Genomic DNA, 25,694 nt, shown 5'->3' on the forward strand with positions numbered 1-25,694 from the left:
TTACATGGTGAGTACTCCAAGGATCAGAACTTCACCCCATCTTATTTACTCTGTATCCCTCCCCTCTGCATCTCCACCCAATGCCTACTTCCCAGCTTAGTATCTATTACTAACAAGAATGCAAATAAGAATTCTACGAATAAGAACTCAAATATTTACTAAATGAGCAATTAATGAATTAATGACTATAGCAAAAATGGGAAATAAAGAGAAGATCACCAACCAATTTTTGAGTCTGGACAACTTAAGATTAGAAAAAAATGGAAGTTAAACCATTCTAGATAAATTAGACAACAAAACAAAGACTCTTAAGACATAAAATTGGAAAGCATGTTCTCAGCCGGGTGCAGCGGCTCACGTCTTTAATCCCAGTCTGTAATCCCAGCACTGTGGGAAGCCGAGGTAAGTGGATCACTTGAGGCCAGGAGTTCGAGAGCAGCCTGGCCAACATGGTAAAACCCTGCCCGTCTCTACTAAAAATACAAAAATTAGCTGGGTGTGGTGGTGTATGCCTGTAATACCAGCTACTTGGGAGGCTGAGACATAAGAATCGCTTGAACCTGGGAGGTGGAGGTTGCAGTGAGCCAAGATCGTGCCACTGAACTCCAGCTTGGGTGGCAGGGCAAGGTGCTGTAAAAACAAACAAACAAACAAAAAAACAAAACAAAAAACAAACAACAACAAAAATAACAAAAAAAAAACAAAAAGGAAAAGAGTGTTCTAAAAAGGGCAAAAAGTTCTACATAATTGATAATGAATGCCTCACAGAAGATCTGAACCCTTCATCTATTTAGCTCTATCTTTCCCATTGACTTAAAAATTATTTTGGAAACGATACAGTCATAATATGAATGTCTAATGCTATTTTGTCTCTCAACTAGAGCATTACTAAAGTGCTAAAACAGTTAAAGTCACTTTGAACTAAATTAGGATATGAATATTTTTCAGTCAAATATGGTGTTTAAATAGAAAGACTGATAGATCAAAATTGAGCTAAAGTTCATACTTAACGATGAATACACGAATTCTAAAACATGAGTAAATAAACAAGACAGCATGACAAGATCACTTTAAGGATTATCTAAAATGGGTAATTATAGTAATCTTATTTTTAAAAATAATTCATCCAACATTCAGTGTTCAAACTTCCAATCTCTGCCCCCACTCCTCTCTCTATAGTTTGTTTGAGTTGGGATCCAAATAAGGTGCACACATTGATGTCAATACAAAATTGTTTTAACTAGAAAAGGTTGAAGAGATAGACGTAAACAGTGCTGAAGGCAACTTTTCAGTACTTTCACTTCTTTTTAAGTTAGCAGCATTGGTGTCTGAATACTTCTAATTTGATTTCACATCTCCCAGCTTTCATTTTTTTATTGAGTCATGTTTTACAATTAACAGCCATGATTAAAGTTCGTTTACTTTAAATGAACTGAAGTAAGAAGGGAGAAAGATAGTTTTTCCAGCAGTAAATGTATAAGACATACAAAAGAAGAGGCAGCAAGATGCAACTATTTAGGTGTGTTATTTCCTTGAGAAGATGAGAGGGAATCATTATTCTATGTCCTATCATGTTTAGCCCTGCAGAGTCAGATACTCATTAAAAAAATGTACTGACTGGGTAAGGGGTCTGCCCTAGTCCCTACAGAAAATCATACCTGTCCCTGCCTATGCCAGGCCTCTGACTCTGTATGAGTCCTCAGTTAATACCTGTACTGAAGTAACTTTATCCCAGATCTGTTTAGAGCCCTATGCCAGTTAATTTTGCCATACTGTACCCCATCTGTCATCTTTGATCACCACCCAAAACATAAATCCTTATGTCATCTACCTGTTCTTTCATTTTTATACCAAACTGCTCTGTTTCTTCCTGATCCAAACTATTCTCATCCCCCCATGACTTTAAATTGTGTCTTATGGACCCCTTCCTCCAATGGTAAACACATTGTTTTTATCTTTTTTTTCTTTTTCTTTTTGAGACGGAGTCTCGCTCTGTCACCCAGGCTGGAGTGCAGTGGTGTGATCTCAGCTCACTGCAACCTCTGCCTCCTGGGTTCAAGCAATTCTCTGCCTCAGCCTCCTGAGTAGCTGGGACTATAGGCGTCCACCACCACGCCTGGCTAATTTTTGTATTTTTAGTAGAGACAGGATTTCACCATCTTGAACTGCTAACCTTGTGATCCACCCGCCTTGGCCTCCCAAAGTGCTGGCATAATAGGCGTGAGCCACCGTGCCCAGCCTGTTTTTATCTTTAACTTTGTGAGTCACATCATCTGTGTGTCTTCAAGTCCATGCAGATGATCTTCCACCTGCCTAGCTTCTTAGTTCCTAGACTTAGGCACTTGTAGTGACTTCCACGTGCACTGCACTTCAGCCACCCTCCCATGGCAATGTAATAGAGCATCCCATTCGTTAAAGTGCCCTACCTATGATATCAAATACAAATATTCTACTTTATTGCCTGCATTTTTCCAACTCTTTAACTATAGTGCATTCACTATATTGTTCTAGGATTTTATTAAATCTTCTAAATCCCTTGGACCTTCCATTTGTCCTTTCACATTTCTAACTTAGGTCTGAGTCCACATTCCCAGAATTGATGATCTTAATTGCTATTTCTGTCACAGCAGCTCAGCAACTAGTACTATAATTTGCTTTCTTGGCTCTTTCTTGGCTCTTTTAATTCCAGACACTTAGGGCAATAAAGGACTAGGCAGGGGATTCCAGTTGGGTCTATACAGCGGTCTCATTGAGTCTTTAGTGGCCCAGTAATCCTTCAAACAATATTTCAAATATTCATTGCATTTCTCAACCCCCTAACTTAACTCATTCTTTTGATTCTGAACTGATGGTTTTCCTATCTTCTATTTTAAGGGAACTTGTAGTCTCCCTCAACCTCTTCCCTTCGTCCCTCCCTCCTCCAAAACATAACTACTGCCATGCATATTCCCCTCTCTTTTACAGAAGCAAGCTCTCCAAGGTGCCCTTAATTCCATTTCCTCCTCCTGTTTCTCAGTCTTCAGTCTTGTCATCTATAATTTCTCCCTTTTTCTACTAGTATCTTTCTTTTAACTTATAAAACTCTCAAGTCACTACTACTCTTAAAATGAAGAAACCAAAAAAACCCTAGCTTCCTAACAATACCAGACACTCTTGAGCTGTTTACATTAACAACCTCCGCACTCACATTCCAGTGAAAACCACCCACAAGTATCTGTATGCCTCACTCCACTCCTTACCGCTCCTCTAACCTTTGTTACTCCCTTCTTTCCCTGACCTTAAGGAGACTGTCTACTACAGATTGTCTCTTGGATGGGGTTCAAAAGCATCAAGTAACAGAACACAATGCTTTAAAATAAAATCGTGGGATTCAGAATTGTGACAGATGGTACTTCTTGATCTTCCTTTCTACTTTTGTTTATTGACTTGCTTTATCTGTGTGAGTATCTTTCTCTCCCAAAAGCAGCTCCTCAAATGAGCAAAGAAATCAGAGAAAATTTGGACTAGGAAGGTAGAAAAGATAATATAATCTGGAATAACATTTTATTAGGGACTTAAGAAAATTTTCTTAAATAAAACACACAATGGCCAGGTGTGGTAGCTCATGCCTGTAATATCAGCACTTTGTGAGGCCAAGGTAAGATAATCGCTTGAGCTCAGGAGTTTGAGACCAGCCTGGGCAACATAGTGAGATCCCATCTCTATATTTTTGTTTTTTTTTGAGACAGAGATTCACTCTGTCTCCCAGGCTGGAGTGCAGTGGCGCGATGTTGAATCACTACAACCTCCACCTCCTGAGTTCCAGTGATTCTCCCACTTCAGCCTCCAAAGTAGCTAGGATTATAGGTGGTGCCCGCCACCACATCTGGCTAATTTTTTGTATTTTTAGTAGAGACAGGGTTTCACCATGTTGGCCAGGCTGGTCTCCTGACCTCAGGTGATCCACTGGCCTTGGCTTCCCAAAGTGCTGGGATTACAGGCATGAGCCACCTGGCCTGGGTCTCCCATCTGTATAAAAAACAAAAACCAACTCCCCCTTGCCCAACAAAAAAGTCTATATTGGAAAAAAAAACTGTACAAAAGTGGTTGTTATAATTATCTCTTTAAAATACACTTTCGTAGAGGGTCAAAATCCTTTTTAACTGCAGGTATAAATCTGAGGAAAATTTAATAAGACGTAATTGATGTAATTTTTTAATTTAAAATTTAGTATTTTACTTATAGATGTATCATTGTTCAACTTAACCTCCGTAAAGCAGTAAACCAACACTCTAAATTTTCTTGATCACATATCTTCCTTCTCTTTCTTGCTCTGTCTATATACAGTCTCCACTGTGCTATTATAAAACATACACAAAAGCATATAAAAAAGAATGAGATCAATAAATAGAAATAGAAATTCCAATGTTTTCTTCACCAAAGAATTGTCTTGTATTATATAAACTACTGCTTTGGAGAACATTATTATGGACAATCAAGGAGAAAGTCAAATGGAATATACTGAAAGGTTTGATACAATAAGCTAACTTTATAAACTGATTTTTAAGAAATTCAACTGTTTAAAATACTAAGTTTTTAAATAAAATTTTACCCGTGCTATTTATTAGCTCTGTCCTAAAGAGCACACACATTTGATGGTAATTTAAAAAGGAAAAATCATTCTTTCCTGGTTAATATATAAAACGAAGTGTGGGTTATTATTATACTTCATGAAGTAGCAATCTTGTGGACACTGGCTCTATTCTACTATACTCAACAAGGAGGTACAATGAATTCTCTCAAAGACTAGGATTTAACTTCAACTAGAATACAACGTAGCACCACAAATCTAAATAATAGTATTATAAGCCGAGAAGGAAGAGAGTCAAAATTAGACAGAACACACAGAACTATCTGCAAAATGTGAACATAACATACATTTATACATGTTCTTGAATGTATAATTCTGAGTTCATAAACTTTAGTTTGGAATTCATTCCACACAGCTGTATAAATAAGAAAGAAAAAAATGTAACCACTCTCATTTTCTACCTCTTTGAAAGGAATTCAGTAGTTTTAATTAAGTAGCAATTAATTAAATGTACTACTTCCTGCCTATCTGTGATGGATCATAATCTGCACTAAGGGCCTTAACCTTGCCAAACTTCACTTTCATTACACAGAAGCCCTTAAGAATTCAAGAAATTGTAAAGCAAAGGTTACTTAGTTGTGGGTTACCTCAGAACTGAAAAGCCTTAATTAAAGAAAGCTCTGTAAAACGAACAGCGTGTATCTATAATGCTTTTTAAAACCACCTTTTACTTACGTCAACAGGGACCAGAAGACTCTTGCCAAGATGTTGATTAAAAGAGAGGCACCAGGCTTCAGTGTAACCATTCATGTTAGGGACATACTTCTTTATTGTCTCATCATTCAGCCTCAGCCACACACCATCATCATTATGGATCTATAGAAAAAAGCAACAGAAACAAGCCAGGCCTTCCTGTAAGTCCTATGAGGCTACAAGGTCTGAAAGTCTGCAAAGCAGAAAAATGATGGTGCACGTGCAGATTAAGCATCTAGTTTTTGTAGAAAGTAAGTCTGAGAGACCCTCCAGGGAAAAAAAAAGCAGCAAAGAGTGCCAACACAATATGGTAATTCATGTGGCAAGATTGTAAAAACAATTTCACTTAGGAATAAAAACACAAGGAAACCACACTTTAAGATACATAGTTTAAACAGTAAAATCAGATGTTTCCCAAAGGAATATGAGTCTTCCTTCCCTTATATTTATATTTTAAGAATCAGAAGTTACTTGGTTATATTACCAGAAAAATATACTGTCCAAAGTTAAAGCAGTAAGAAACACATTTCAAAACAAACAACATTTTAAAATGTCATGAAAAACTATACCCATTTTCAGTGAATACATGTACAGGTTCTGAATACTATGTCGAACATTGTTCTTTTCATGTTCAAAATATAATTTTAGTTATTTTTTAATGATAAAATAAATGAAATGTTTGAAACTCAATGAACACATTGTATAAAATAGTTTTAAAATATTTCCCAAACTGCTTAAAACATATTCTGACAAAAAACTCAGTAACCTTATTATTATGCAAACAATGCAAAAACTTTCTGTCCAAAATTTACTACCAAAAGCTCCTTTATCAATTACCTCATCAATAAAAGTGATAGTTCCATTGACTTTCACTATGCCTATCTGCTCACTCTGAAGGGAAGGGTGGCTACGGATGCGAAGCCCCGCGCTGTCCTTGGCCACAAATTTTCGAACCTGAGAAAGGCAAAGATAAACAGTGAGGTAGGAAGAACATAGAATAGAGATCTTACAAGTAGCAAGAAGTAAAATTAAGCAGGTTTGAAAGTATCATAATTCTTAACAAGGTTCCAGAATTATTTGTAGAGAGGCTCCCTCTGCAAATAACAGTATTTTATAACAACACTAACAACAGAACTTTTAAGCACTGAAATGTGTATTACTGAAAATAAAGCTTAGACAATTATATATATTTTTAACTCATTTCTAAATATTGAAGATACGTGTTAAGAAGGATAAAAACCATTTCTTTGTTAGAAAAATAAATTCAATTACCAATATTTCATTTTTTTAACATGCAGTTTACCAAAATGCCTGTACTTACTCTTTAGATTTCAGAAATTAACTTTTCTTTTGACAGTAGAGGACATTTTCACCTTGCAAACTTTACACTTAATTTCAGGAGACTTTTGTTCATTGTAAATGTTCCACAGCAGGAAGAATACAATATGTACCAAATAAAGAAGTAAACATGCTACAACTTAGAAATATTACCATGAACTACTCTCTAAATTTATTTAGGGATATTTAGAATTCAAGTCCTGAAATCAAGTAAAATGTTAGATGTTTACTGGCCATTTTGAAGCATCAGTGACAAACATGTAAAAATTGAATGATTCCGGCTCTCAATTCATTCTGCCCTAACCTTATTAGGCTGAGGTTCAGACTTTGGTTTGACCAACTGAGTTCCTGGTGGTATCATCCCTTTTGGTGGGTCTTTTACTTTTACTTCCAGACCAGCATCTGTCAGAAAAATCAGAGAACTGTAACATTTGAGAAAAAAAGAGAAGGAAGATCCTTAAACCTAATCTTATAAACATCCACAGGCTATTTTTAAAAATTAACACAAATATCTGATTTCTGTCCTTTTAAGGTGATGGATATTTAATAGGCTAAACAAGAGAAATATTTTTAAAATGGCCCTGAGATTCTAAAGGAATGTCTCAGGATGTCAAGGAAAAGAAGGGGCTCCCTATCTTTAACTAGAACATATGAAATGATACAGAAAAAATGGAAAATAATAAAAAAAGAACCCTTGAGAATTAAATCTTATCTGGCAATATCCAATCAGAATACCACTCATCATCTCTACCAGTCCTCTCTATGACAATGTAGCATGGTTGTGAGAAGCTGAGGTTCTCACGTTAGACTGCTTTGGTTACTCCAATATCTCGCACTAACTGTTTGACTCTCTGTGCCTCAATTTCTTCATCTATAAAATGGGAAAAATAATAGTATCTAACTCACCGAGCTGTTGTAGGAAATAAATGACTTAAAATGTACAAGGGGCCAGGCGCAGTGGTTCACAATTGTAATCCCAGCACTTTGGGAGGCTGGGGCAGGCGGATCACCTGAGGTCGGGAGTTCAAGATCAGCCTGGCCACCATAGTGAAACCCCATCTCTACTAAAAATACAAAAATTAGCCGGGCATGGTGGCGCGCACCTGTAATTCTAGGTACTCAGGAAGCTGAAGCATGAAAATTGCTTGAACCTGTGAGGTGGAGGTTGCAGTGAGCAGGGATCGCGCCACTGCATTCCAGCCTGTGCAACAGAGTGAGACTCTGTCTCAAAAAAAAAAAAAAGTATACATAGAGAAAATTTAGATATATATTAAATGCACAATAAATGTTAGCTATTATTATTATAACTATTCTAATGAATTATTATCTCTGCTTGTCTATGGTCAAGCAAGGTCGCAGCCCATTGATGGCGTTGGAGAAAACTTAGGAAGAAGAGCAGGGAAGTTGAGTATGGAAGAAAATGGATGATTCTAAGTAAGCAAGTCTTTTTGTTCAGCTTCATTCCAAAAAACAAATGTAAGTGGATTTTTCTTATCTAATTTGTATCAGTTTTCTTCATCCCACTATTAGATAAGATGATGAAGAAAACTCTATCTACTGAAATTTTACCAGAATTTTTAGAGAAAAGAAAATTTTCACAATGTCTTTCTTGGCTATTTCTACTTTTGAATTCCTACTGTAATTTGTATGTCTTGTGTGTCACTACTTATATTCTACTTCATAAGATTTTTGTTTGCGTGTTTTATTTTCACAATCCTCATTAAAGTGCTAACACTTGACAGGAATTGTCTTACCCAGGAAAATGTATGCTCAGAACCAAAAAACATTTGCTGAACTAAAGGCTTTATGAATATATTGAAATAAAGAAGAGTGCAGCAAAGGCTGCTGGCGAAGGTCTCTAGAATGGTACAGATGAACTGGATATATCTGAGTCTATATAGTTACATTAATGTATGAGAACATACAATTACATCAATGTAAAGTACCTCTTTACCTCCACTGCCAAAGCAAACTAGTTAAAGCAGGGTTTCCCAAATATTTTGGTGAAATATTAATCGGTATTATTACTATCTCCACCCTGTTTCTCTCTTCTCCACTTGCAAGGGGTCCCACGATAAGGATTAAACATAGTCAGACAAGTTTCTTGATTTCAGAACTTCTCAGAATCCCTAATATGTTAATGTAGATTGTGTGAATGTCTCAAGTGAGACTACCATATACAAGTTGAGCATCTCTAATCTGAAAACCCCAAATCCAAAATGATCTAAAATCTAAAACCTTTGGGTGCTGACATGATGCTCAAAAAAAGTGCTCACTGGAGCATTCTGAATTCTGAAATTTTGAATTAGGGAAGCTCAACTGGTAACTGTAATACAACTATTCCAAAATCAGAAAAAGTCCAAAATCTAGAATACTTCTGGTGCCAAGCATTTCAGATAAAAGATACTCATCCCAAACCAGGTTTCTGAAATTTATCTGATCACAGAAACCCCTTTTCTTGAGGAGCATCAGGAAAAATAATGTTACAAGAAATTCACACTGATAACTACTAGAGTTTTCTCCTTGTTATCCTATTATACAGACAGTTTAAAAGTAAAGAAAAGATTAATGCCTAAAACAAAAGAAATATGTTTTTCAAAGTTAATGGTTGTGATGATTACTTCTAGGTGTCCACTTGACTGGATTAAAGAATACCTAGAAACCTGGTAAGGCATTACTTTTGCGTCTGTGAGGGTGTTTCCAGAGAAGACTGGCGTGTGAGTGTGAGTGGAGTAGGTGGAGAAGATCTGCTTTCAATGTGGACAGGCGTTGTCCAATCAGCGGGGGACACAGAGCAAACAAAAACAGAGGAGAGATGAATGTATTTCTATTTTTTGGAGCTTGGATAAACACTTCCTCTACTGTCCCTTGACATTTGAACTCCAGGGTCCCCAGCATTTAGACTCCAGGACTTATTATCAGTGGCCCTCCTGGATTCTCAGACCTTTGGCCTCAGACTGAGAGTTACATCATCTGCTTCCCTGGTTCTGAGGCTACCTGCATCTCAGGATCTCCAGCTTGCAGGTGTGGCCCATAATGGGACTTTTCAGACTCTGTAATTGTGCGAGCCAATTTCCCTAATAAATCCTCTCATATATCTAATATAGTATGGGGAAATGTTCTGAGAAATGAATCACCAGGCAATTTCATCATTGTGCAAACATCAGAGTGGACTTATGCAAACCTAGATGGTACAGATTACCTGGGTTATACGGTACAGCCTATTGGTCTTAGGCTACAATCCTGTACAGCATGTTACCCTACTGAATACTGCAGGTAACTGTAACACAATGGTAAGGATTTGCATATCTAAGCATAGAAAAGGTACAGTAAAAATCTTATAGGACCACCATTATATACGCTGTTCGTCACTGACCAAAATGCTATGAGGCACATGACTGTACAGATATCCTATTGGTTCTGTCTCTCTGGAGAACCCAGATTAACACAATGATGGATTAAAAAATGCATTCATTCATCCATATTTGCTGTCATTATGTGCCAGGCACTGAGCTACACTGGAAGATCCAAACATGAATGCTTTCTGCTCACAGTCAGGAGAGGCACAGACACACCCACAGAGGAGAGACAGGGTAACACAGCAGCATGGAAAAGAGCACACCTGACTAGTCACATCAGGAAATGGAGGGAGAGAGTCATGAGGGCTACAGTGCCTGGGCAGACACCAGAAATTATTACAAAATGTTAATGCACTAATTAAATACTCATTATGAAAGAGAAAGCAAGGCCTCAAATAAGTTATGAAACCTATCCATATGTCTAGTGCAAGTTAAAGGGCAAAACTAGAAGATAAAAATAATTTTGACTCTAGTTATTTGAAGTAAGTAGTAGCTCATGGCTTTAAAGAAAATACCGATTTCAATGCCATCAATGGTAACATGAAGAGTGTAGAGTCCAATAGCCCCTGGAGTCCAATTTGCACAATAAGTCCCATCATTATTGACACGGATCAGCATATTCTCACTGGGTCTGAAAAGAAATAAGATGGATATTGGAAATTTTACTTTTGGTTAAGCAGTCAACATCATTACGATAGTTCAGCAAACATTTAATTTGTTTGCATACCTCCTGGCAATCCTATCACCCTGCCATAGTACGCTTGCCTACTCTCCAAAATGCTTGAATTTCACTTCTTTCTAACCTCAAACCTGCATCACCTCTCTTCCTAACTCTCAGGTGATCATGACCTCACCTCTTTCTTCTGTGAGACAATAAGCAATCAGATACAACCTCAAAGTTGCAAGGTGATTAATAAACCTACTTTCCCCTGCCTTCTCTCATGGTAGAATGGAGGAAGTGTCCTGGATCTGATCCAAAGCTAGTCCCTCCCCTTGTGCTGTGAATCTTATTCCCTCAACATTTTTATGCTGCAATCACCTTGTTCTCTCTCATGCATCATCAATTACTCTCAATTTAGTGAATCATTTCGATTAGCACACAAACTTTAGAATCTTCACTAACACCTCCCTTTGGTATTACAACCCCCTCTAATAAGGTCTTACATCTCTTCTCCGATTTATATCAAACTCCATTCTCTCACTTCTACTTCCTTTCCACAATTTATCCTTACTAGGCTTTTGTTTCCAACATTTCCTTACAACTGCTGATGTCAAAGTCACCAATGACCACCACATCCCCAAGTTCAATGGTCACTTCATCCTCAGCAATCTCTCAGTAGCATCTGATAGCTGACAACTCTTCCTATCTTGAAATACTTCCTTCTTTTTGCTTCTGTGACATTTTCCTGGCTTTTTTCTTATCTCACTGGCCATTCTTTGTCAGTGTTTTGTTGCTTTCCCTTTTCTGACTACCGTTTAATTTAAGGAATGCCCCAGGATTTGGGTCTGGGTCATCTTTTTTCTACCTATGCCATCTATCTAGGTGACAACCATTCCTCAGTTTTAAATGCCATCTCAAGATAGATGATTCCCAAATTTATTTTCCCCATGAGTTTCAAACTGGTATTTCCAGCCTATACATAATTCTGCTATCTCAGATTCACTTCAGAGATTTTTCTAAATTCTATGGAGGTGATCTCTCCAAAGTATAATGCATCGAATTATTTTTTCCAAGTTTCTATTTTAAGAAGTACTGTTCCTAACAAATAAAATATTAACTCAAAAAAAGTCCTTAAATCTGAAGTTAACAGAATTACTTATGGGCTGAAAAATTAAGACAGTACAATCAAATACAAGTATATCACATGCTGAAATCTTTCCACAATTCATTGGAAGGAGAAAAGGAATAATTTTTAAATAGCAAACAAACAAAAAACAAACTAATCAACCCTAAACAAGTCAATTTAAACATTTTTACATACTAGATATCTACTTTACATACCTATTTTCACTAGTAGGTAGTATTATGTAATATATTGGCAGTATTACAGTTGAATGTAAACACATTCTTTCTGCAAATCTATACATTATTATGTGACATCTCTATCGGCAACCTAGAAAAATGCTATAAAGTATTTATTTATAGAAAATAAAGTTGAAATGCAGGATGATTTTAGTTGCAAGCAGCTGACAACACATGTTTTGGTTATACTTTGAGAAAACGATCCTTACCTCTTAGGAGTTGGTGATGCAAAACGTAGTTCTTCAAATGAATAATTTTCATAAACCTTTAAGAAAGAGACCAGTCTGAACAATTATAAAATCATTTAAAAACATTCTCAATTAACAGAGTAATATATTATTCAATAAATGGTTGTGAGACAACTGGTTATACATATAGGAGAAAAAGAAAAAAAATTACCTACATTAGACCATTTATTAAAGATAAATTCTACAAGGTTTGAAGATCCAAAAGTAAACACCAAAACTTTAAAAAAAAAAGCAAAAGAAAAAAACAGATAACATCTTTTGAGTACATTAAAATTTTAAAGTTTTCCAAAACAAAGATACTATAAAGAAAGGAAAAGCTTCCTCCTTGGAGAAGGAGATTTGTAACCCGTATAACCCAAAGGTGATATGCATCCATAACATATAGAGAATAAATCCATACAAAAGAGATAAACAACAACAAAAAAAGACAGTCAAGACAATTCTCTGAAGAAGAAATCTGAAAGGTCAATAAAGACTAGAAAAGTTATTTAACTAAACTTGGAAGAAAATACGAATTAAAACAAAACTAAAATAAATCACATCATGGTCATCAAATTGTGTTGCTAAGAACCAAGCGCAGAGGAGAACATGCAGCACCTGCTACTTTCATACATTGCTCGTGGGAGTGTGAGTTTTGGCAATACTTAATGTAGTTGTAGTTGTGCATGCCCTACAACTTAACAATTCCACTTCTAAGTATGTATCTTACAGAAACTCTTGCTCATGTACAAAAGGAGACAAATACAGAATGTTTATTTCAGTACAGTTTATAATAAGCGTCCATCAATGGGAGAATGGACAGATTATGGAATAGATCCCCAATGGAATACTTTAAAGCAGTTAAAATGAATGACCTATAGCTACATGGCTGAACCTCAAAAACAACATTAAGCAAAAATCTGGCAAAATGATACATACAATATGATATTATTTTATAAACTTCTGGAAAACGTATTGAACAACCCAAAATATACTGCTTATGAATAAATTTGTATTCAGTAAGAGCCTAAAAATATATACAGGAATGAGAATCACTACACTCAGGGCAGTGGTTACCTCTAAGGAAGGGGTGGTAATGGGTCTGAGGAAGGGTTTATGCAGGCTTCAATTGTACCTGTAGCAATCTGTTTCTTAATAAAAAAATAACAAAATGAACTGAAACAATTATGGTAAAATGTAAAGACAAAAATGCGCTGTAGGTACATGAAACTTGGCACATTATTCTGAATACTTCTGTATGCCTGCAACATTAGCAAAGAAATCATTATCTTTCAAGGTTCAGGTTAAGATGTCCAACTGCTCATCTACTTCTAACTCCTCCTGTACTTACAGTAAAAGGAAGCAAACTCAAAGCCCCCTTCCTTCTCTCTACCCTTTTTGTTTTCATAAAAATGAATTAGAAATGATCTAGCTGACTTTACCTACTCAAAAGTTACACATGAGAAAAACGCAAGTTAAGGCTGAGTCTTTAGCCATACAAAGGTGAGAAAAGGAAATCCATGTTTCTAGACTTTCAGTACAATGTATTTTCTATTTCATCACTCTCCCTCAAATTCATATTATTAACCCACTTAGTAATGAAAGAAGAGACCATATTTCATCTTTCCATCCTCTACAATACTTGGCTCACTACTGAGTGAATACATAGTATCTGTGAATGGTTGATAAGGAAAATTTCCTTTCCTGGGACCTGAATTAACATTTCACAGATACTGTTTGGGAATGGTATTCCATACTTGCTCTAAACCTAGGCTACTCAGAACATGTTTGAAATATTGCATTCCGTTGTGGTAACAAAATTTGCAAAAGAAATTATACAAACTGAAGCATGTTCATAGGAAACTAAAAGATTAGGGAGGTAAGAAGACTAGAAACTAAATTCCTTAAGCAAGTGTTGGAATAGAGAAGAATTTTTAGCCTTGTTTTTTTTTTTTTAATAGTAGAAATAATTTTAAAATTTGATGCTAAAATAGCCAAATGTGTAAGATGGATTTTTTAAAAAATGAGACAAATATTTATTTCGGATGTAGAATTCATAATGGGATTATTAATTTGGTGAGTAAAAAGTGAGAGAAGAGAATTCTTTAACAGCCAGTGGACAATTCACCTAGAACTCTAGTTTCTCATTCCCTGATTTCTTTAACCTCAATAACTTCAACTTTTTTTCCAGCCACTCACACCAAAAGTCACAGACCTGTGACATTACTCAGAATTGTTCTGTCTCTGAAATCAAAATAAAATGGCCTGTTCAGTTTTTTACCTCAATAACTATTCTTATATTTACTTTGACGTCTAGTCCCTCTTACTTCCTTGACTCTCTGAAATTTCTTCCCTTCCAAACTAAATTAGGTTCCACTGTCCTCTCTTTAGCTACCATATACTCAACTTCCTTGTTCCACTGTTCTTTTTCTGAACTATCTAGCAAAATTTTAATGCTAGATCAATCCAAATGATTGTTTTATCCATGCTCATAGGACTCACACTGTTATTCACAAATAATCTTCAATTTCAACTGATTATTCAAAGGCATCTAATAAATCTTTTCTGATCGGTGCTTTCTTTTAATCTCTAGAATAAAAATTTCATTTTATCCCCTTTGTTTCAAAACCTTGACCCTAAGATTCATCACTTCCATTTCCATCCCAAAACATATAATTACTGTTTTAAATAATTCCTTTGGCTGCAAAACCTACAAATTTACTAGCATCTGTATTAAGCTTTCTTTTCCTTCTTCTGGTAGAATGAAACAAGCACTACTCCTCCTCCTATTTAAGGCCAATGCTACCACTTAAGCTCTAGATTCTATTTTTATATTCGGAGTATCTTTATTGTTTTTTCTCTCAATTACCTCCTAATCAGCACTCAAATATGTAACTCTGTCTCTATTAATAAGACCCCATACTCCAAAGCCTTCACTCAATTCCATTTCCTCTGGTTCTTTCTATAGTCAAATATCTTGAAAGGCTTATCTACACTCACTTCAGCCATTCCCTTAATTATGTGTTGCTTCTTTGGCTAGTATTCCTACCAATGTGAATTGTTTTTCCTTTTCCTTTCTTTTTCTCTTATCTATCTTGTAAATCAATATTTCTCAAAGTTTAGGTTTTGAATTTGAATCACTGCATATTTGTTTCAGGTAAATTCCTGAACCTCTCTCCAAACCCACTGAATCTAAATCTCTGGGTGCTTGGAAATCTTTTTTTTTTTTTTTTTTTTTTTAAGTAAGTGCTCCAGATGCTTCTGATGTAGAGAAGAGTCTGAGACTCAGTGATATTGGTGTTTCTTAGGATCCTATCCTGGAACTTCTGTCTTCATTCACCATAGAAGGTATCATCTATTCCCATCACTTCATAAGTAATGTAAGTGCTAATGATTCCCGAATCCTTTTCTTGAGGTCAGACTATGATCACTCAGGTCTGTACATCTAACTTTGTTTTATACATCTTCACGTAGGTATTTCAGAAGTATCTAAAACTCACCTCATCCAAAACTGAATCTGCTATCTTTCTCAACCAAAACCTGCCCCTCTTCCATTACCAATTGGACACAAGCTCAAAATGTGAATTTCATCTTTTATTTCCTACCTTTCTTCTTTACTCTGCCTCCACTAGCTACCAGGTTCTACTGATTCTATTGAATCTATCCTGATTGACAACTCACTAGTCCAACTGATCAGCATATCTCACCAAATTAAGTCAATAGTCCCCTAAAGAGACTAAAACCAAGCCATGTTTCTTGATCCTCTGCCCAATTACACTGTCCATATTCCACCACAATCGTTACAAAACACAAATCTAATCAAGCCATTCCTCTACCCAAAAGCCTTCAATGGCTCACCACTGCTCTCTGAAAATGCCAAAATTACAAACTTCAGCTTCAAATAATGACTACCTTGATAATTTAGATTAACATTGCCTCTGAAGATAACTAAAACATCCAAAATATATATTTTTTAAATGTCTAAAGGTATTAGCTAAAAATCCCAAAGAGTTCTAGGAGATACATCTGGCATTTGAGAGAACCCAAAATTGAAGGGGGCATAGGTAAACCCCAAAACCCTGAAGAGATACATTCTAGCAAGAATAGTAAACTGCAAATAGACAAGTACTTAGAAATTTTATTTTATTTTTATTTTTTTGTAGAGATGGGGTCTCACTACGTTACTGAGGCTGGTATCGAACTCTTGGCCTCAAGTGATGTTCCCTCCTTGGCCTCCCAAAGCCCTGGGATTATAGGTGTGGGCCACTGTTCCCGGTCAAAAGTAGACAAGTACTTTCACAGGAACTGAAACTCAGCCTAATCCATCTGTATCTCTGATTCGATTAACTTGATCTGTAATTGGTGATACCCTCTGGACATCTGCCAAAAACCAATGAAAATCCTCTCTGAAGACAGGATAACATCATCTTAATAAGTGTTGCTGCAAATTTAATATCCATCAAATGCTCTTTGGACTTACAATTTCATGTCTGCATCTGAATCACTGAAATGTTGGTTAAATAAACAAATGCTGAAAACTAAAATTTTTCTGATAAGTAAAATAAATTACCTTCATCATTGTTATGGCAATATATCGAGCTTCCTTCACTATCATTGGTTCATATGAAACATCTAGCTTTGGTGATGCCAGCCCTCCATAAGTCATGTCAGTATTAGAAGATGCAGCTGTTACTGCAGGACTGCCAGGAATCCTTTGAGGTTTCTTTGCTTGATCTTGTTGTAAAGACATTTTTTTCTGAGAAACAGGGACAGCTTTCACTTCCACCTAAACATGGTATTATAGAAACCAAATACCATTATTATTTAATTGTCACTGACATCAAAATAAGCAACTTACAATTATAAACTCATAATTAAGTATACTTTATGTTAGCATTGGTCTATCTCTGGCATTCCCTTCAAAGGCTTATTGAAAAGAGTTCAAATGACCTCAAGATGGGTTGACAATATGAACCATGAACACGGTGTAAAAACAAGGCCTCATAGTTTTGGAATACATAATCAGAGATATCAAAACATAAAAACAAATGCACCACTAATAAAGTACAGGAAAAGATAGTGGAATGAATCTACATTAAGTTACTGCAGGGACTAACAAATTATTTTATCAGGTAATGCAAGTGTAAATGCTTTCCCACAATCTCAGCACATTTTAAAACACTAATGTCAGTTTGAGCTGCACTGTTCTACAGAAGAAAATGTACTCTATTGATAGAAGTTTCAAAAATTAACACTTAATAAAACAAATCTTATACCTAAAGCCCAAATATGTTTCTTTACTCTGGTGAAGAAAGAATATTATTAGACAGCCCTATCACCAACATAAACATTTGATTTAAGCAATCTATTAAATAATTAAACTTTGCAACTCACTTTCTTTAAGAATAAAATGGGACTATCTTTCGTCCACTAACTCTACAGTATAGATGCAAAAAACAGATTCGTTAATGGATGTTAATATATTGAAAATACAAATTGTCTTATAAAAATACCTTTTAGATATATTTTCCAGGAATTATAACTTTGCAACTCAATTTCTTCAACAAAACGGGACTATCTTTGATCTACTAACTCTACTATTTCATCTACTAACTCTACTATTTCTGAAAAATACTTTTCAGAAATATTTCCCAGGAATTATAAGAAAACATTGTTTTTATTTGTTTATGCATTGGCAGAAAAACACTTGACCCCTAGGCAACCACAAATGTACACACAATTTGAATACCACTTTAGTTCTTCAGCAGGTATCACCATTCTGAGCTTTACTCAAAGTTTCTGCTGCTCCCTACAGACAATAGTTTTGTGGTTGGCAAGAACAGGTAATTCAACAGGATTGTCACAGAAATAGAAAAAGTGCAGAGATAAAAGTGATAGTATTTTTAAGTAATTGAGAGATACCTCAGAAGTAAAGACTGTCTTTAATGTTTATTGTTCTTAATAACGCGATTCTATGGAATCAGTAGTTTGAGACTTTCGCTATTTACATAATGTTAGGCACAGGTGACAAATATGTTCCATTAAGTGACCACTATCTTCAGGTGAGGTTACAAGAGATCAGTATTTGGACTGACACAAACCCCTTGAAATATTAAAAACCCATTCTTATATTTAAAAAATGGCAGTTTACAGGTATATGGTTAAAATTTCAACTCAAACACATGTGCCAGCATAAAAAGCTTTAAACTTTAAACATAATTAAAAAATTTGAAGATGATACAGACAGGAGTCAGGGATACACTGGATAGGAGAAGGTGGTTCCCTGGCAAAGGCCCCACTCTCAAGCCTGGAAACCATGACCCTAAATGAGAACAGTTTATCCTTGTATTCCGCCTAAATGTTGCCTTTTTGGCCAGCCCTGCCTCCCTACCCTATGCCCCTATAAATCCCAGACTTCAGCTAGCAAAGAGACAAGTGGCGAATATCAAGAGGAGAAGCAGCAACTGATGAGACGCGCGGCTTAACCTCAGACGGCACCACTTAGGAGAGGAGCATGGCTGGAGATGGCTGGGCTTCAGGGAAATATCACCTTCTTCTCACACCATGCCCTTTCTAGCTCCCCTTCTGCTGAGAGCCACTTCCACCGTTTGATAAAATCCGCCGTGGCTGGGCGCGGTGGCTCACGCCTGTAATCCCAGCACTTTGGGAGTCTGAGGCGGGCGAATCACGAGGTCAGGAGATCGAGACCATCCTGGCTAACACGGTGAAACCCCGTCCCTACTAAAAATACAAAAAATTAGCCAGGCGTGGTGGCGGGTGCCTGTAGTCTCAGCTACTCGGGAGGCTGAGGCAGGAGAATGGAGTGAACCCAGGAAGTGGAGCTTGCAGTGAGCTGAAATCGCGCCACTGTACTCCAGCCTGGGCGACAGAGCAAGACTCCGTCTCAAAAAAAAAAAAAAAAAAAAATCTGCTGTATTCACGCATTCATCGCGTTTCAAACCATTCATATGACCTGATTCTTCCTGAATGCCGGACAAGAATTCAGGACACACTGGGTGCAGGAACCCAAAAAGGCTGTCATGCTGATTCTTCACTGAGCTGTTTAACACTTAGCCATCCACAGACAACAAAGCTAAAAAAGCATTAATTGTGACACACCCCTAGATGCTGCTGTGGGGCTGGAGACCAGAGGCGCTTGCCTGGGCCCTGGCACCTGCTTGCCTCGGTGCTCGCCATCCTGCAAGGGGTTTGAGTGCAGCAGTCAAGTAAATGAGCCACACCACACCCACGTCCCAAGTCCCACAAAGGGGTCAAGGGAACTCTCCTGTCTCAAACATATTTGATATTAAATTACAGACACTATTTTTATACATACTATTTCAATTTAACCTTTCTGTAAGCAACTGTATTTACCCTAAGTATTTAATAAATTATCATTAGAGTCTATGTGTGTATGCACCATGAACCTTGAGTAAATCACTGAATAATTTTATACTTTAAGAAAACTGAGACATTATAGAATAACCATTCTGCTTTCTTTTACAAACTGTGTTACTTTAAAAAAAAGTTATTCTTTTATTTCCTATGTGACTTTCTCTTGTCAATAAATAAGATTTCCTTAAAATAAACTTTTTTTTTTTTAATTCACAGGAAGTTTCAAAAATAGATGAAATGTCCTATGTACCCTTCACTCAGGTTCCCCCAATGGCTACATTTTATCCAACACTGTCAGACACTGATGGTACTGAACCAAAACCAGGAAATTGACATTGGTACAATATGTGTGTTTAGTTTTAACTCATTTTATCACAGGTAGGGAACAGTCATTTTATAAGTAAAAAATTATAACAATAACACTTGTTGCTTTTGAAAGCATTTTGGAACTCACTGAAATATTAGCTGCAAATCAACTTTTATGTTTCAAATAATTAGCTATTACTGCATAAAGATTTTAACAATTTATGAACAGTCTAAAGTACTCCTAAGACTTCATATACTAATAGGCTGAAAGTAAAATAGGTTAAATTAATTTTGTTTCCAGCTAATATAATATGATATTAATACATTAAACATCAGTAGGAGCACAAATCACTTCTTCTAGATAGTATTTAGAGTGGTTTTCTAGAAAGTTTCTAAATTGGATAAATCTGACATGAATTTAGAGCACACTGAGTAAGAGGTTTAAGTCAAGGAAAGATAGTAGGAGAAGCAAATATATGGAGGAGAAAGAAGAGGAAGAAAAGAAGGAAAAAGGAGAAGGAGGTGAAAGTGAAAGAGGAGAGGGAAGAAGAGAGGAAAAAAAAAGCAGATCCATCATATGGTTAAAAAAAGAACTCTAAGATGAAAAGAAAAAAAGATGAAGTCTGACTTTCAAATGCAAGATATAAACATATCAGATATCAAAAGAGATAATAAAAGGTGCAAAGGAGAAAACACAAGAAAGAAAATACAACTAAAGAAATACCAGAAGCATAACAGTATGAACATGGTATTAGAATGTTGTCACATGAATAAAAAACTTAATCTTGAGGGTTCAAAGACTGGATTTAACAACTCACTACATTGAGAAATTCATCAGTGAATACACAATATACAAGCCCTTCAACATCTTAATGTGTATTGTACTGTGATCAAAAATCTGTCCTTGAGTAGTAATTTTTTTCATATCACTATCAGGATAACTTTATTTTTAAATCTTTTTTTCTTATAATTTGTGATGCTTTTTGCATTGTATAGAATAATTCCAAGTAGGCATGAACTCAGTTTGTGAAGGGTATGACTTGCCTTAAAAAATAAGATAGAGAAAGTATCAGAGTATAGCATATTATGTATGTATGTGTGTATGTATATATAAAGTATATTATATGTACTTAACATATGCTATTACATAGACACTATTCCATCATATATTATATTTATATCTTTGGGTTATAATAAAAATTCTGACTATGGATCATGGTCAAATATTTGAAAGATACTGCTAAAAGACTGATTTTGATTTAGTATCAGGGTTGAAAGCTTTTCCATACAGTTTTATTTACTGGTCTTAAGTCATGTAAGCAATGTGTTCTTATTTTTTACTTAGGTAAGATGCTACATTGGCATTGTACTTCTTCACGCTATAAATGAAAGAATGCATGAAGTAGTTGAAATAGTTCTACTGAAAATAATATTGAGGCAAAATTAGCTACCCAATGAGCAAAAAGGATTTTGTGGCTTAATCAGCTCTAAGCTTCAAACAACCAATCACTCTATAAGACAACTTTGAAGGAGGAAAGGGCTGGGGACTGCCTATATAAAATTTTATTCAATATAATTTTTTCAGAAATAAAAGTTTTAAATGAGATATTCATATTAACAGATTAAATCACAAATAATTATGTATAATATGCTCTGAAACATTATTATTCATATTTCAGGTAAGAAGTATCCTAAAAACTCTATATTCATCAATATGGTATACAACTATTTCAATTCCTCATTCTTTTACAATCTAAACTCATATATTTCTAACTTAATGAGTGTTATTTTTAAAATGTGGTTTCAGTAATACCAAACACAGAACGTACTTGAGTCTTTCAAAACTATATACAAAATTTAAAAATGTATTCTTTCATGCATTTATTCAATCAATACATATTGAGGGGCTTCACTGTATGTGTCTAGCACTCTTTAGATGGATACTTTCTTATCCCTCCTTTGAGTCCCCGTAACAGGTAGCAAAATGTAAAGAACAAACTCACAAAAAAAAATAGATCTAACTTGGACACTTGGGGACTAATTAATATAAACAAGTCATTTAAACAAACTTTCAGCATCACCCATTATATAAAGAGGGTAGAACAAATGGACTCTCAGCACTTGGCATTTCTAAAATTTTATCAGTCACTGCAGCCAGTATATAGATGTCTGCTAATTTAATCCAGTTATAATTACCTTCATATTGGGAACATGTACCACATCCCCATACTGGTCTTTTGTTTGAACAGTTATGGTGGTAGGCCAACCACAACGAATATCATCCTTATTCAGGATCAAAGATGTTTTCTGAGGATCCGCATATGAATCTGGCTGAAGCCACCTAACAGTAATGAAAAACAAATAAACAAAACCCCAAACACTGATCAGCATCTTCAACAATTAATATAAAATTAAGCCAAATGAACAAAACTTGTATCAAACAAAATGCTAAAACATTATCTTCATTTCCAACTCAGTGATAATCATGAGTGTCTCCCTCAGAAACTGTTAAGGACAAATTCATTTAAAAAACATGCCTAAGCACAGGAGATTTCTGATATTTAAATACAGTATAAAAATACTTTTTAAAACCAGGAAACTTGAAATTTTAACTATGGCTAATTTAAAATCACCAAGAACACGAATGTAGGTTGTGCATAATTTGAAGTCCTGAGCAGGCTCATTCTCTCTGAAGGAGCTCCACCTTACTCTGCCATCCTGCAAGCCTGGAAAAAGCAGTGTCTCTGTAAAAGCAGGGGTAGAAATGGCCCTCTACTTGCCTGACAGCAGCCAGGTTCCAGGTGTACTGCCCACCTTTTTTTCACACAGTTTCTCAACTATCTTCCTCATTACCTTGCTTTCCACCTAAAATGCATCAATGTTGTGTAATTTGTGATGTTCATTCCTGAATTCATTCTGTGATCTACACATTCAAGTTGTCCTGTGAGCTGAGTAATAAGTAATTCTACCATGCATTACATAAAAACGTCTGCATAGTATAGTAGTGAGGCTGACTTAAGTGATTTGATATTCCTCTCCAATCACTATTTTGTGATTTTTAAAAACTAAAGAGTAATTTCTGCAATTTTAAAATTAAAACCAGAAAAAACTTGGGATTTTTTTTTTACGAGTAAAATCATGCAGGCCAGCATATTTTTTTCCCTTTTCATCCTAAAAACAAAAAGCAACAAAAATAATCAATTAACAACTATAATAAATTTAATTTAATTAGTTAATTTTTTTTTTGAGATAGGGTCTTGCTCTGTTGCCCAAGCTGGTTGCAGTGGCACAATCACAGCAACCTCCGCCTCTAGGGTTTGAGCAATCCTCCCACCTCAGCCTCCAAGAAGCTGGGACTACAGGTGTGTGCCACCATGCTTGGCTAATTTTTGTATTTTTTGCAGAGACAGGGTTTCGCCGTGGATTGCACTGGCACAATCAAAGCAACCTCTGCCTCCAGGGTTTGAGCAATCCTTCCACCTCAGCCTCCAAGTAGCTGGGACTACAGGAGTGTGCCACTGTGCCTGGCTAATTTTTGTATTTTTTGTAGACACAGGGTTTCGCCATGTTGGCCAGACTTGTCTCCAACTCCTATGCTCTAGCAATCCACTTACCTCAGCCTCCTGAAGTGCTGGGATTACAGGCATGAGCCATTGCAGCTGGTCTTATCATATACTATCATAACTATTCCAGCCTGGGCAACATGGTGAAACTCTGTTTCTACAAAAAATATAAAAAAGAAAAATGGCCGGGTGTGGTGGCATATCTGTAATCCCAGCTACTTGGGAGGCTGAGGCACAAGAATCGCTTGAGTCCAGGAAGTGGAGGTTGCAGTGAGCTGAGATCATGCCACTGCACTCCAGCCTGGGCAACACAGTGAGACCCTCTCTCTCAAAAACAAACAAACAAACAAACAACCACCAAACAAAAATATTAACTATCATTTTATATTTCAGCAAGTTAAACATACATAAACCAGACTTTTTTAAAGTAGTATTTTAGTATTCTAATGACTCCCCTCTTTCAGAAATGAAGAAAGATGAAAGCCCTAAAATAAAGTAAGTAACTTAAAGTACATTTACCTTGCAAGCCTTCCACCACTTGATCCTGGGACACAGGCAATAAAATCATCCAGAAAAGACTGTTCATTGCTTTGGATTTGGAGTGGTAAATTTCCCTCAAGTGCTTCTAATATAGTTGGTGAATGAGAAAGAGCTAGACCCTTTCCAAGAATTCCAGAATGGGTTTTGCACACCTGTTAAGTAAAAAAGAATATTTATATATTCTTAAAAATAAAACTTTAATTACATAAAATTTTTCAACATGCAGATACTTTCAGATAGGCCTTTATGGAGAAATCATTTTCTCCACGTACCCCACTGTTCCTTCTTTTAACCCACAGAATAGGAAATTCCTAGGAGAGAAAAATATGAGACAATATTTCCAGTCTCTTTCCTTCCTCAAAAATAATTGCCTTGTCAGAGATCTGCATGCTGGATAAAATGGTGTATCTCCTTCCACGCCAGTCCTCTATATGTTATGTCCTCATTTTTCAGGGCCAGAGCTCCCTTCTGTCAGCAACTGTGGATGTCTCCCCCTTTTTTCTTTTTGAGACAGGGCCTTACTCTGCCACCCAGGCTGGAGTACAGTGGTGCCATCATAGCTCACTGTAGCCTCGACCTCCTGGGCTCAAGCGATCCTTCTGCCTCAGCCTCCCAAGTAGCTGGGACTACAGGCGTATGCCACCATGGCTGGCTAATTTTTTTAAAAACTTTTTGTAGAGATGGGGTCTTGCTATGTTGCCCAGGCTGGTCTTGAACTCCGGGCCTCAAGTAATCCTCCCACCTTGCCCTATCAAAATGCTGGGATTATAAGCCTGAGCCACTGCACCCGGCTTCCCTCTTTTTCAGTCCCCCTTACAGGCAGCTATCATGAGTAAGGTGTGTCTATTCTCTTGGGTGGGTGGACACCAAGGTCTTGACTTGGGTAAAAAGTGGGTGGAAGCCTGATTGTGGCAGCACACACATCTCATTAGCCTGCCTAAGCCTTATTAAAGTTAAGAAGAAGAGGCAGATAAAACAAATTTTAGGTTTCACCTATCTGACAAGCAAGTCTTATGTTTTTGGAGAGACTTGTTTTAAATGCTGGAACTCTGAAAACTTTTTACTGACTATAAAATAAATTCCAAAAAGATTTTTTCATAGAAAATAATTACATTTCTAGTACTATCAAATTTGAAATTATACAGTTTCAAAAATAATCATCTTTGGAATCAAACAGACTTAAGTTCAAATCCTGGCTTTGGACAAATTATTTGCTGTGTGCTCTTAAGCTAAAAAGTTACCATCCCTGAATCTGTAAAATGTATAAACTGGTCATCAAATAATCTCTCTCTTACACAGTTAAAAAATTCAAACTAAATAATGCATATAAAATATATAATATATTGCCTAACAAATAGTAAGTGTTTAATACATGTTAGATTATCAGAATAACTACCTTACATGCCAAAAAGAGGCAATTTGGGACATCATTTTTTTTTCTTGAACAATAACATAATAAAGATCTCTCCATATCTGGTCTAGATGACACCTTATATACCATAATAATCCCTGAAATTATAAACCATATATGAACTCTGATATAGTTTGGCTCTGTGTCCCCACCCAAATCTCAACTCGAATTATAATCTCCACACGTTGGGGGAGTGACCTGGTGGGAGG

The 25,694-nt window shown here is 36.1% G+C and overlaps 1 protein-coding gene across 20 annotated transcripts in view; it reads right to left on the minus strand.

Moving 5' to 3' along the window:
- Positions 1-25,694, minus strand: part of MYCBP2 (MYC binding protein 2) — a 283,201-nt gene that overhangs the window by 89,571 nt on the left and 167,936 nt on the right. For all 20 annotated transcript variants that reach the window (XM_055360105.2, XM_055360102.2, XM_055360098.2 and 17 more), the window contains 8 exons: positions 24,054-24,226; positions 22,168-22,312; positions 16,841-17,056; positions 12,253-12,308; positions 10,536-10,651; positions 6,966-7,063; positions 6,161-6,277; positions 5,306-5,446 (listed from right to left, as the gene is read on the minus strand). In XM_055360105.2, the coding sequence (XP_055216080.2) occupies positions 5,306-5,446; positions 6,161-6,277; positions 6,966-7,063; positions 10,536-10,651; positions 12,253-12,308; positions 16,841-17,056; positions 22,168-22,312; positions 24,054-24,226 (1,062 nt within the window). The remainder of the gene's footprint in view (positions 1-5,305; positions 5,447-6,160; positions 6,278-6,965; positions 7,064-10,535; positions 10,652-12,252; positions 12,309-16,840; positions 17,057-22,167; positions 22,313-24,053; positions 24,227-25,694) is intronic.

The sequence above is a fragment of the Gorilla gorilla genome, chromosome 14 (assembly GCF_029281585.2).
Source record: "Gorilla gorilla gorilla isolate KB3781 chromosome 14, NHGRI_mGorGor1-v2.1_pri, whole genome shotgun sequence".
In the NCBI taxonomy this organism is placed as follows: Eukaryota; Metazoa; Chordata; class Mammalia; order Primates; family Hominidae; genus Gorilla; species Gorilla gorilla.